At 41.0% G+C, this 14,386-nt stretch overlaps 1 protein-coding gene across 1 annotated transcript in view; it reads left to right on the top strand.

The window, feature by feature from the left end:
- The window catches only part of akt3a (v-akt murine thymoma viral oncogene homolog 3a), a 57,652-nt gene that overhangs the window by 22,297 nt on the left and 20,969 nt on the right, over positions 1–14,386 (top strand). Inside the window, exons 2-3 of the mRNA XM_073481866.1 lie at positions 6,015–6,140; positions 11,608–11,719. Coding sequence (XP_073337967.1) covers positions 6,015–6,140; positions 11,608–11,719 — 238 coding nt within the window. The remainder of the gene's footprint in view (positions 1–6,014; positions 6,141–11,607; positions 11,720–14,386) is intronic.

Here is a 14,386-nt window from a genome sequence, read left to right as displayed (position 1 = left end):
ATAGAATAGTAAAGAAACCAGAGAATATTCACATTTAAGAAGGAAAAAATTACTTGACTATCAAAATAGCTGGTGATTAATTCAATAGTTGACTTCTAATTGATTAGTTGTTGCAGGTCCAGTTGAATTATGATGGGACTGCAACCAAAGATGATTTTGGATTGTCAAATAATCTGTCCATAGTCTCTAAGGTCTGGTCCATGGAGTCTAGTCTGATCTTCTGTTGGTCTGACCAATAGCCCAAAACCCAAATATATTCAATTTACAGTGATATAAAACAGAAAGAAGCAGAACAATTTTGCATTTTAGAAGCTACACGTTTCTTGTTTTCTCAATGACTAAAATGACTAATTCATCCTCTTTTGATAGACTAATCAGTTACTTGAATTGTTTCAGCAATTGAACACAGCGCACTTAAAACCTGCCCTTCACCTGTAGGAAGTCTGTTATTTTCTCCTTTGGTCAGTCTGGTGACCAACTATCCAGTAATTTTGTTATTTATTCTATCCCATGTCAGCCAAACACTACTGCTCTAAACACTGAGCATGTGTGTGTGTGTGCGTGTGTGTGTGTGGATGCATGTAAGAGTTTGTGTGTGTGTTGTCATGCAGCCAGACGACACATTCCTCTCCCTGCCGGTGAGCTGCTGTGTATGTGCTGGAACGTGGCAGAGCCTCCTCCCCACCCTCTCCATCCGCCTCCCCTCCCCTACCTCTATACACCACCACCACCACCACCCGCCACCCCTCCAGCTCCCAGAGTGCCAGTCACACAGCCCCGTCTCTGCGCCATCTGCATATCAGCTCCAGCCTCGGCCAAAGCATTAAATTAAATCCCTGTTTGGGTTGATTAACAAATGGCTGGTGAGCTCACATAGTTATGGAGTTATTTATTTAATTGTCATCAAGGTTTTTCCTGCTTTTCGTCCGTCTCGGTCTCTGCTGAAATGCGGGAATCCGGCAAAGCAGAAGAGCAGAGGTGTGCTGGTGTCCTGAAGGAGCGAGCGCGCGATGGAGAGACGGAGAGAGACTGCAAAGTTTCTGTCTTGCTGGCTGAAGTTCAGCCTTACCACTTGTACCTGTCTCCTATTTTCCTCTCTGCATTTCTCACTCTCATTCTCTCCCCTTTTCCCCCTCTGTCCTGAAATGAATAGTTAATCAGTCCGCTAATTGAGTGACAGTTAGTCAGTGCGTTGTTGTAATTGTCCAATCAGAAAGCTTGGAACGGACACAGTCACAGCTGATTCATCTCCTGCCTCTTACTTCTAAATCCACAAGCTGCAACTGGAGGATGTGCCAGCAAGAGTTATTTCTCCTAGAAATTCCAAAATGACTTTTAAAAAGTTTAGTTTTTAATTTGTAGTTTGTGGCTCACAAAAAAGTCTGAAAGTGACAGGTCTTGAGGGGTAGAGAGACTCAGGGAAAGATGCAACCTTGTCACTTTCCAGCACTCCTTTCTTTAGTTTAAGGCTTAATTAGGCAAAATACAGTGGATGTGGTTGTTGGTAGCTTGATTATTGTCATCAGTCTTAATGTTATCTTATACGTTCCTACAGGAAGATTTTAGAAAAGCAGTCTGTAAGAGAGCACTTTAGACCAGCTTCTCAAGTCTACATTTTGTCTCTGTTTTGAACAGATTTAGCTGAACATTTAAACACACTTCAAAATGGTTTATCTTCTCCTCCTAAATATCCTCTGTTCCTTAGATGTTTCAGATCACCCACGTTGTCCTGTATTTCTGATATCCTGTCGTTCTAACAAGGAACAAGAGACTCCTGTTGTCATAAGCACTGTATAGTGTAGTATTTACTAATTGGCCTTAAGGGAAAAGTAAAGTTGTGCAGAAAACTAAATGAAACTGAAGTGAGGAGTCCGAGAGAGATGGTGTGGGAAGGAGACCGGCTGTTCTGTTTTCTCCAGCAGTCCAAACTAGAGACATGTGGCTCCCCAGACAAGCTGTCCAGAGTGGGAGAGCTCGCTGGACTCATTACAGGCAGGGCCAAGACGGGATAGCTTGACAGAACACCATTGGATCATTCGGAGGATTGGAACGGTCGAAACTGAATTGTGTCAGTTTGTGTGTGTGCGTGTATGAGCGTGTGCATGCCTGTGTTTGTTTGGAACGCCATGTGTGGACAACTGTCCATCTCCTCTCTCCGTCTGTGCCACCCCTGGCTGCCCCCTCCCCCGCCCCCCAGTGGACGTGTACACACACAAACACACACTCGCACACAAACACACACATATACATGCTGTCTATGCCCGGCCAGAAGGATTGCTTAAATGTTTTCAGTTGTACTGGACAGCTGAGCGATGAAGTGGCCAGCCACAGGCTTCCATTGGTTGGACACTTCATCTAGAAACTGACTCAGAGAAATGACTGGACTTGGACCAGCAAGCCAGTCATCACTGCCAGTTTATAATAGTTTTATCAGTTTAACTTTCTGTTTATCCTCATCCATTTTGTCAGTCAATACATCTCTTTTCTCCTATCTACTTTGAAGTCAAGCAGAGTTTCTCTTTATCAGATCATCTTTTTTAAGGTAATATTTTTTGATGTGAGCTTAAAACCTGTACAATACTTACACCACATACTAAAGACTAAGATATGTCCATAACATTGAATCATGACCTTTATTTTGACTAGAGTTGGGTATCACCACTGATCACCCAAATTGATTACATTCCGATTCACAAGGTCCAAATTTGATTGAATTTCTGATTCAGTGAGGGATATTTCAGTTAGTGTATCAGTTTTTCCTGGCTATGAAAGACAGAAAGCGAGAACTAATGCTGTAAATTGTACTAGGAACAGTCAAACCTGGTGCATTATTAAAAATATTAGCGTTTACATTAAGAATTGATTACGTAGGTTTGTGGTTAAAATCTTCCTGTGTCGAAATTAATGAGATTGTTGCTCTGATTTAAGCATCTAATTATTAAAATTGCTGAAGTGAAAGAACAAGAAAGTGATGACAGATGTAGGCCTCTGTATTTCAGCAAAGGAAAATAAGAACCCTTTGCCTTTTAAGCACTTTTTAAGTTTCCGAGGTGCATTCGAATGCACTTGAATATCTAAAGTCCTGTCCCTGTGCCATGTGTGTAAATCTCAGACACAGAGAGACGGCAGACGACAGAAGCAGCGCGCCTTTAAGTTGCACTAAAACACTTTAGAAACTCTCAGCATAGTTTCTAGGCAGATAGCCTTTAGAGATTTACTCGCCAAACTGAAAATCTTCCCACATTTGGCGCTTGGCGGGTTTTAATTTCGCACCCTGACATGCATCCACATATATTGAAGGAGTACAAAGTTGGGATTTTATGAATCAATATCAGATCGTTTGAATCAGTGGTTCCCAAAAATTGCAGTTGCCGCAGTTTGCAAACACATAATATATTTTAAACATTGTCTGTAAGTAATACAGAGCTGCAACTTAAGTGTGACATCTTACTGAAATAACTAAATAAGGAACAAATCACCTTCATACTGGAAGCACTAAATTTAGAGTTCTGTCTCTAAGTGGTGTCTTAACTTGTTCAGTTTCACATGTAAGAAGCTAATATTTTGAGACACACAACACACTGTGGTCTCTCTTCATCACCAGCCGTTGTACTGTTGAAGCCGGTGAGTTAAGCCTTGTCATATTTTCTCGTCTTCGTTTTGATAGTTGTCATGTTTGGTGTAGTTTCATTGTCCCTTTTATATTTAACTGGCAGTCCTTTCACAAGCTTGTCCATGCTTTGCTAGCAGTGCAGAACATGAATGAATGTCTCGCTCATTCAGCTTTGTCATACAAAATCAGTTTTTTAAACCACTATTTCTGACACATTCTCTACAAAAGAAGACTTTCATTTTTTGTCCTTTGCATAATTTTTTATAGATTTTAGTGTTGTAGCCATCCCATTGTAATTTAGATTTGAAAAAACCTGCATCATAGGTTTTCTAAACAAAAGATCAGATGTACAACATAAACTACAAACATTAAATAACGGAGATCTATTAAAATCACTCACATTAATTTACAAAGTACTAATGAAAGTAGTTTTCTGGAACAATTTAAGCTCATTAGGCCCGCTTACATTCATTCTCACTCCAGGGAAGCAGAACCCCACAATGCTCACAATCAAATTGCTGAACTGATTACATGCGAGCCTAATCCCTAACTTTATATATATGGTATTCTCTTTCCACTCACTTACAGCCCCCTTCCCCTCCATTCCATTTTTGCTTTGCTTTCTTAATTAATTTTTTCCTTATGCCTCCCTCCATCTCTCCTCCCACCCCTCCCATTCAGCCCCTCTCACAGTAGCGAGTGATCCAAAGAAGATGCTTTGTTTCTGAAAGAACAGGGGAAGGAAGCGGGAGAGGAGGGGAGAGTGGGTGTATTTGTGAAAAGGAGAAAAATAGAGTCTGAGAGAGGAGAGGAGAGAGAGAGAGGTGTGATTTGGTAATCCTGATGACGCACTGGCACCCAACAGCATTTTGTTATCTGTGTCTATCTGTGTCTCTCTCTGTCCCTGTGTGGTGGTTCAAATCAGCCGCTACCCCCCCACCACACACTCACATACACACACCTCCACCACCAGCACCACCCAGAGGTACCGGCAGGCCCGGCAGTCGCATGGTCCCTTCGGCGGAGCAGGTGTTTTTCTGCGACGTGTTAACGAGCGCGGCCTGCTGTCATTTCCGCTTTAAATGGATGTCACAAATAGAACACATACACATACACACACTGCCTATTCTCTTCTCCCAGCAAATTAGCCTAAGAAAGGTGATCAGAGCTGTTACCGAGCTTTGTGTCTGTGTGTGTCGGCGATGAGTGTGTTTATGCATGCAGACACATATGCACCTTTGTCTATTAGTATGTCTTCGCAAGGTGTGTAAATGTGTGTGTGTGTGTGTGTGTGTGTGTGTGTGTGTGTGTGTATTTGTGCATGTCAAGCAACGGCTGGTTAATTAAAAGGGGCTGAGAAGTGGGGAACATTTGTGTCCTTCTGTGGTTTTTATTTCTGTTGTTTGAAATGAGAAAGTGAAATGTTTACACAGCTCCCGGCTTTGGAAAGTGTTGAGATTGTCAGTTTCTTTCACCAGAGCTGTGTGTCTCAGTATTACTTCAGCCGTGTACCATGTGCGCGTGGTTTCCTCCCTCAGTTTGTACTCATTGTACTCGTCCGACTACGTGTGAATCCACACATGTGTGTACTTTAATCCATGTGTGTATCCATGCTGTTTCCAGTAAGTGTTATCCGCCTCTGTGGTGTGGAAATGTTTGACACTCATGTAATCCTGCAGCGGGTCATCTGATAAAGCTGTGGTGCCACCTTAGTGCCAGTCTGTGCCAGCCAGTTGGGTAATACTCGGCCACCAGCTGCTCAGCAGATGTTGTTATTTGTTGCTGCGGTCTAAGAAGGGTTATTCCCTGTATGTAATCTTATCTCATCTCATGTCATCTCATCTCGTCTCATCTTATCTCATCCCTCTTCTCTTCTTCCTCCTTTGCTGCCAACCAGTGGTTTTATGTGCTTAAATTATGACTTCATACATGTGTTTGTGTGTGCGCAGTGTGCTTTGGTGTGTGTTTGGTGGCAGGATCATCACCTCGACACCTGCCCATATATCAGCCAGATGATGTTTCTGGCATGGATAGTTCGGTTGTTGTGCTGGTAAACATGTTTTTGTCGTTTTTTACATGATAATCCGATCTGTATCTGGCAAGCGCTGTGGGAGTCATACTGTGGGAGTTTGTGTCTGCGGACAGTGTGTACGTGTGCGTGATATCCTTTGGACGGATAAGAGTTGAGCGGGCAGGATTTTAACTGTCGAGGGAATAAAATCTGTATTTAAAATCATCATCATTATTGCTATTAATACGTCGATATATTATCATAATCATCATAATTATGATTACCTCTGAGTGCACTGCTGCCTTCAGCATCATCATCACTGTTGCCCTCATGATTTCAGTGACTGATTGACTTACGTTCTCTTCTCTTTGTGTCCATCTTCTCCTTCAGGTGAATACATAAAGAACTGGCGGCCACGTTACTTTCTCCTGAAGACAGACGGCTCTTTCATCGGCTACAAAGAGAAACCTCAGGATGCCGACCTGCCCTACCCCCTAAATAACTTCTCTGTAGCAAGTACGTAATCATACATACATCACAATAAGCTTTTGGTGCTGTGCTCTAGAAGTGACTGTTAAATACTGGTATTGCATTTAAACTACAATGGCTTTCAGTAGAGCGCATACCTCTGCCAAGGCAGAACCCTTTAATTCAGTCAGACCTAATCCATACAGTATCAAACTCAGTAGCCCTGTATCACTCTGAATTTTAAACCACTTAACCATAATTTAAACTCACCAGATCTTGGATGTGCATTACTCACTACCTAAATACACCTGTTTTTTAAAAACATAAACACAGTCTATCCATCCAATGCTTATTGATTCCCATCCCAAGGATGTAGCTTAGATACCTGACACACTCATTTGGAGCTTTTTTTGGTTTTTGCTGGCTTGTTATAATCTAGCCTTTGCTGTAAAAACACAGTAAACTTTAAACTTTTTAATCCTAACAGAAAAACCAGTAGCAATGTGTCAAAATACCTGCATCTTTTCCGTATATGATACACCCGTTTACCCTGCATACTTCTCTGTTAATGTTAATGTTAATACTGTGACACCTGCTGAAATTATGTTTCAGTTTCACCTCTGTGGGTGGTGAGCTTGCTTTAGCACACTTAAGCAGGGAATTAAACCCATGTCTGCGGGTTGGAAGACAAGCATTCCTCAAATGGACCTCTGTCATGTAAAGTGCCGTTAGATATTGCTTAAATGTTCTTGTGGTTTCATCACACAGAGCCACAGTGAAATGGTACAGCAGCTATTGCATCAGTTCACTCATGGCATGTTGTCAGTCATCAGTCTTCACAGCATCAGTATGCTTTACAGAATTCACCACGTGCTCTAATCAACCATTTATCAGTATATCATCTGTCTACACCTGGTTAACAAGCTCCACAGAGTCTTTGACATGTGTAATTAACCAGCTAATGAGTTAACAAGATTAATTTTAATGTCTCTCAGTCTCATTACCACCACTGTCACCTCTCATTGTTCATACAATAAATGCAGATTGGCAGTAAAGCTTTGGAATAGAGATGACAATCACCCTAAAAGACAGAAGACATAACCGACTTACTACTAAACTTATAATACTCACTCGTTGGTCTATCATCACCTTTACTTTTTAACACACACAAAACCATTTTAATTTGACATCACTGTGATAACTGAGAACATTAAACACAATAAGACTGGTCAGCACATCCCTGTTCAAGTCTTTGTTATTTAGATTCCTATATCAATGTGTTTATGTTTAAAGTTCAGGTTTTGTTTTTTATTCTCTCCGGACTCTGCTGCTGTACTGTAGCTGTCACACTACTGATTATTACACTAAAGAAATACACAATGATTCATACTAGGTATGTCAGTGATAATGGCGGTTCTTGAAGTAGTTGACATTTGTTAAACACCATATTAAGTAATGTCTTTTCAATGTTGGAAAGTTCATTACAGCAGATAAAATCAAATGAGACTCAAAAGGACAAAACAAAGCAAACAAACTAAAAAACATACACCAACTACAAGACCCCACATGCAAATGATAACATCTGTCCAAAAGACCAACAGAGTACGGAAAAATGTTAGACTAGTGGAATTACTATAATCAAGTTGAAATGTAATTAAGGATGACCTTTTATAAGTTGCCTTAATTTGGAAGAGTAAACAGGATTATGTCATTATGAATTATTATATTCTGGTAAACAAACTACACCCAGATTATTGATAGATCAGCATCCACGATTGTGCTGGATAAACCAGATAAAACACTTACAGTATATCATGCAGCATATGTCTCTTAATAAATAAATGGATGCATGTTGTGTAGCTGATTACTCGATTTCACTACTGAACGTAATCTGATAGGTATTAAGCAGGGCACGTGCCCTGATGCAGATGCCACTGTATTTACTTGCAATGACGTCACACTGACAAAAATAGACACTTCCGCATAGACATCTTGCAGTTGATTTGCATTGTGGGATGTGAAGTCAGCATGTTTTAAAATTTTTGTTGTCATTTTTTAGCTGTAATCATAACAACAAGATCAAACACAGTGGTCCAACCCATCTAGCTGCCCAGCTTCTTTGATAAACCAAATTTTCCCAAAAGCGACATCTCACTGACAGTCACACTAACTGCTAGTTCTGGGTTAAAATCAAGCTGTCTTCTTTATTCTGACCTAACCTTAGTACAACTGTTACTATTAATGCGATATCTCACCAACAAATATGCATTTTTGACAAATGAGACGTGTATACACTAAAATAACATCAGGAAAAATAAGTTTTCTACCTGAAAGTTATGGTAAACAAACATTGTAATTGATTCTATTCATAGTTAACTCTATAATACTGCACAGAGCCTTAGATTTGGATGTTAAATTAACATATAATCAAAATAGGGTCATCATTTAAATGGATTCAGACAAGCGCTATGTAAAGTTTCTGCAGAACAATTCAGAGAGGATTGGTGATGGAGGGGATGATAGCGGAGGCAGAGGAGAGTACAGGAGAATAGGTGTGAGATGGGGGCGAAAACAGAAGAAAATGATGACGAATGGTAGAATACGAGCTGAAACTTCAGAGAAAACGATAAAGAATGGCACATCAAAGGACGGAGGAGGAGAACGAAAGACAGGAGTCCGGAAGGGAGGACAAGTATGGCGAATGAGCGATGGGAGTCGATCGGAGGGGGCAGAAGAGAAAATTGGAGACGCAGGGAGGAGAGGGGAAGAAGAGCGAGGACGGAGATGGAAGGATGATTAGGGTGGAGAGAAACGGATGAGAGACAGAGAGAGGGATGGTGGGATTGGAGATGCAGATGAAATATGGGGGAGAAAAAGGGAGGAGAGGAGGAGAGGAGGATCATCAGTGCTGAACAGACAGGGAGGAGGAGACGAAGACTGGATTGGAGAACGAGGAAAAAGGGGGAGAGGAAAAGAGTTTGCGAAGAGGACAAGCCAGGCCATACATCCGGCCCCGGCTGCTTGGCACCGCGCTGGCACTGCCACATCTGTTGCCCAAAGCTGGGAGGCCAGGTGGCGTGTGTGTGTGTGTACGTGTGTGTGTGTGTGTATGTGTGTGTTTGTTTATCTGTTCGTGCCTGTGTGTGTGTGTTTATGTGTGTGTGTGAACAACAGAAGTGGTCAGATGGAACAGAGATGGTACAGGCCTGTTCCCTGCAGAGGGACTCATACATACAAGCCTGTCGCTCACACACAAACACACAAACACACACACACTGATGCATGCACTCACACACACCCCCTAAACCGGTACACAGATTTCACAATTGCCTGCTGTGGCAAACAACCCAATTTCAGCTAACGTTCAAACTTCAATATCACTTTCTGTGTGTGTGTGTGTGAGTGTTTGTTCATGAGCGTTTTTTGGCATTGTCCCATAGCATGACCTTGTTTTCTGGCGGCACAGCAGGCCACGCTCACGAGTCAGGTAGTAACTTCTTTGTGTGTGTGTCTGTGCTTGAATGAATTTACATTGAATTTCCGCCGCGTGTACGACCCGAGGTGTGTTGTCATTAACCTTCCTGTCTATATTTAGGCTGAGCCATGACATGCTGTGCTGTGCCACACTTAAACAGAAAGTAATTGGAAGAAGGGATAGCTGAGGACGGGAAGAGAGAGGAGAGAATGACAGGAGACGAAAGGGGAACAGAGGGGAGGAGAAAACAGGAGAGGAGGATGGAGGGTGATGTATGTAGAACAAAGACGAAGTGGGGGGGACGAGAGGTCAGAGGATGGATCATTCTGCTCTTTTACATCAGCTCTCATCCCCGATGAGCACAGAGACTGCTGAGGGACAATGAAGATCCATTCCTTCCCACAGAGATCTCACAGCCCCATCTGGCTATGTGTGCGTACGTTTCTGCGTTTGTGTACTGTATTATGCGTTTGTGTAATAATGGCCTACTGTATTGCCCATTTTCACAGAAATGTGTCTCTTCGGATATTCGCCAGATGCGTATGTGCTGGAACACATAATATCCCTTGGAACAGGAGAAAGCCTTTATTTGAATCATTGGTGGCTGAAGTTATTGCCTATGTTTAAACTAAAAAAATTAAAAACAAAGCTGCATCTGTACTTAATTGTGCAGTTAATCTCAACTTGATATTCAAATGTGGTCTGTTTAATTTCAAGTAGTAGGTCTACATTCTTTCACTACAGGCCTTGTACAAGTTGGGGATAGACAGATTATTGGCCTGGCTGATTTTGGGGTCGATATTTAGCATTTTCAGGATCTGCAAAGTAACTACAGTTATGAAGTAAATATAGTGGAGTGGAAGTATAAAGCGGCAGAGAATGGAAACCCCAAAATTGTACTTTGGTACAGTACTTGAGTAAATTGTAGTTCGGTACATTCCATCACTGTTTATTCTAAATTTTGACTCTCATTTTTACTGTAAAAGTACATTGGTTTCACATCTGTGTGCTCGATTACCAATAATGGTTTGGTACTGCACAATTAATATTATTATTATCAGTTATGACTAACCCTTCAAGAATGAACAAAGTGTTTTTTACTTGAACAATTTCACAAAATAATATGCCCTGACAGACATTAAACTTGAAATATTGTTGGATAATCAACACGTTTTATATTTGCATATTCCTCCCCAGCTTGAGAGTCACAAAACACACACAAAACAGCTCCACAAACACCTTTCTTGTGACATCAAACAAGACTCAGTGCCCAATAAAAAAAATTTCGTAGTAGCAAAACGCAAAGTTTTTTATTACTCTAGCAAGCAAGACAAGGGAGATTTATTTATAGAGCACACTATAACAAGTTAATTTAATGAGCCTTATATTAAACTGCATACTGCATGTAGTAAAAATTATGATAAAATACAAGAAATTGTATCAATAACTACACAAAAGAAGAGAAAAAAATTCCCAATAAAACCTCCAACACACAAAAAAGACATGGACATACCACAAACAGACAAAGTTATCACACTACCAGAATTTTGAACTTTGATACTTTGCTAGAATAAAAAACAGAACTCAATACCTCTTTTGATACCATAGCAACAAAAATAACCCCCCAAAGTTCTGGTCACACAACACAGGATAATTGTTTTGTTTTTCTTATTAACCTGCACACAGTTCTGGTACAGAAAAGGTCACTGAGCACACACACCAACATAGCTGTGATATTGCTGATATCCGTGCAGCCTTCGGGTGAAATTCTGATACTGTCGCATGCAGATATCATATTGTTTTAAACATGATGTATTGACAAAGCATTGAAGTATCAATCATATTCACAATCTTACACTGTAGCTGAGAAAACAGAAGGATTTACCTTCAACATTGACACTCGTGTGATTGATATTAGCTCATCAGTGCAGCTAACTGAATCCTTTTCTAGGTACAGTTGGAAGCTTATAGCTCTTCTTGATTTAATTTTCTCTCTCTACCTCGCTGTTGTAGTTGTACTGAATCTCTGGCTGGTTTCAGAATGTCAGCTGATGAAGACGGAGAGGCCGAAGCCAAACACCTTCATCATACGCTGCCTACAGTGGACCACTGTCATCGAGAGGACCTTCCACGTGGACACGCCTGATGAGAGGTCAGTTTCCTGAAGACTCTCAGTTCTTCGAGCAACTTCTGATCGTTGTTGGTCAGTGAACAAAGAGGGTGTCAAGCACTGTCTCCTGCTCGAATCCTATCAGGCTGAGATGAAAAATAAACAGTTTTTATGTGCAGGTGAACCAGGTATTTGAATGCTTGCTGCCAGCACTGTAGACTTTTCTGACATTTATCTCACAGCAGCAGTTTGGATGAAAAATTGGCATTTAAGTTAATTAAAACCTGCCAGTTAAAACAACCAAATGTTGACTTTTTTTCTTTTTCAAATACTTCTTAAACTTAAATCCGTTTCAGTTAAATTTAAACACTTTCCAAAGAGCATGACATTAGACTAAACATAGATAAAAAATAAATATATCATGTGGGTATCATCAAGGGCAGAGGTATATGAGAGGAGGTTTGTACTGTAGAGAGTTAGTTTTTTTGGTGTGTGTGTGAGTGTGTGTGTGAGGGAAAGAGAGAGGGTGAGAGAGACAGAGTGGAAAGGAGACCTTTCAAGTAGCGTTGGCATAAATTCTCCAGCTGCTCAGTTCCTTTCTGAGGAGCTGAGGTGTTTATCTCCAGAAAATGAACAGCTTTGCCCAGAAGACCACAGATGCTTCTGTGCATCCTTTGAGTTTGTGTTTGTGTGTTTTATGTGTGTGTGTGTGTGTTGCAGCTGTCTGTCCAACTTTGTCTGTGTTATATGTTGCTTTATAATAGTTTTGCCTCGAGATAATCAAAAACATTTCAGAGTTAACATAAAACGAATAACTTTCTTTTGATTATTTTATAAAGTTAAGTGTTTGCAATAGTGGACAGTGAGCTCCAGATGTGTGCATGTTTCGCTGTAGAAGTGTTTGCATCATTGAAGTTTAAGTGGGTTGGAAAGGAGTGTGTGTGCCCCACAACTGGGTGTCTCCGTGTGTCTGTGTGTGTGTTACTGTATTTGTTGTACTGTACCAGTGCTGGCAGGGCGCCAGCTACCACAGCCCCAGCCGTGAGCAGAGAGGGTGGCACGTGTTGGCATGGTGCCCGACTGTAGGCAGGCCCATTATCTCTCATTAGCAAAAAAAAAACTCATTATACAAAAAACACTCTAACCAAGAGAGAGAGCATTTATCTGCTGCCTGACCTTGAGAGAGTTCCCGTTGCTTTTCATGTAGCTACACGCACACACACACATCACGGGTGCCACAAATTGAGTGCTCGATTGTGGTAGACAGAGTGTAACTTGAGTTTGCCCTTGTTTTGGAGTGTGTAGGGTACGCTCAGAAGTCTTTGCAGAAGAAAGGGATTCAGATCTTAAAAACACACACAGACACTGCTCTGTTTAGGTTCAGATGGAGTGTTTCTCCAGATCCCTCAAGGAAACATATGGGCATCTAACTCAAAACAAAACAAGACACAGGGGTGATCGTTTGGGAGTCAAACAGGTTTCATTATTATGATCTCCACACGGCTTACACTTGGTAAGTGTATTTGAAAGTGCACACTCGTAAATCCTGACTTGCTTCTCTTGAACCCCGAGGATTTCTGAATATTTGAATATCATCTTGGGTTCACCTCAGTTTGGGCTCTTCGGCTAACATGTAACCCTTGCATGTAGCACAGGATTAGCACTGTTTGAGTGAAGATCAGTGGGGGAAAGAGTTGAAAAGAGACTGAATTCTGAAGCCAGTTCAGACGAGAGGAAGCAGCATTTTCAGCATTTAAATGTTATGTTTAAAATCAGAAAATGTATTAAAGTGATTCTCGTTAACGAGATTTACAATTTCACAAAATTCTAAATAAGTATCTCTCCTCTCCTCTCCTCTCCTCTCCTCTCCTCTCCTCTCCTCTCCTCTCCTCTCCTCTCCTCTCCTCTCCTCTCCTCTCCTCTCCTCTCCTCCTGTATAAACCATTATATTCATCATCATTAAGTACAGTTAACATGTCTACACATCCTGATGCATGGCGGGCCTTCTGCTACAGATGAAGATCACACACACACACACACACACACACACACACACAATCGAACTCACACATTTTCTCTCAACAGATGTTGAACAACACCGCTAATGGAAAGTCAATGGGGAGGAACAATGTTAGCAAACAACAATGCATTGTTCCCTCCGATGTATGGGTGTGCGTTCACACACATATGTACTCCCCTCTCTCATATACACACATGCACAGACTGGTAGGCATTAGTTCTGCTCCATGATCATTGCTCATTTGGTTGATTCTCTAGTTGACCATGTTTCCTCTGTGTTGAACAAATAGGTGTTTATGTTAATTGAAAACAGTTTAGCGCCTTTAAAAACCTGGTTAAATAAGAGCATTAGCCATCCTTTTGGAGAACAGTATTATATATATATATCTGTGTAATGTGATGTCACCTGGGATGGTTTCATCCCAAATGCATGTATTACTGTATTTGTGCATGTACAGTGTTTTCTCTACATTAATTCAGGAGAGGTGTAAATAACCAAAGTAATAACATTACCACCTCAGCTAGATTAAAGGGGTAATTAAACTATATAATCTAGATAACAAACCAAAGAAACACCCATAAGCATAAGGCTTAGTGTTTAGAAGTATCCCTTTAATCATGATCAGTTAACAAAAATGAACAATATTAGTGCTGCAAACCACAGTACAGTAAACACTGATGGATGTAATA

Source organism: Pagrus major, chromosome 15 (assembly GCF_040436345.1).
Source record: "Pagrus major chromosome 15, Pma_NU_1.0".
In the NCBI taxonomy this organism is placed as follows: domain Eukaryota; kingdom Metazoa; phylum Chordata; class Actinopteri; order Spariformes; family Sparidae; genus Pagrus; species Pagrus major.
The sequence above is the reverse complement of the archived record's forward strand: the minus strand, read 5'-3'. Positions and strand labels throughout refer to the sequence as shown.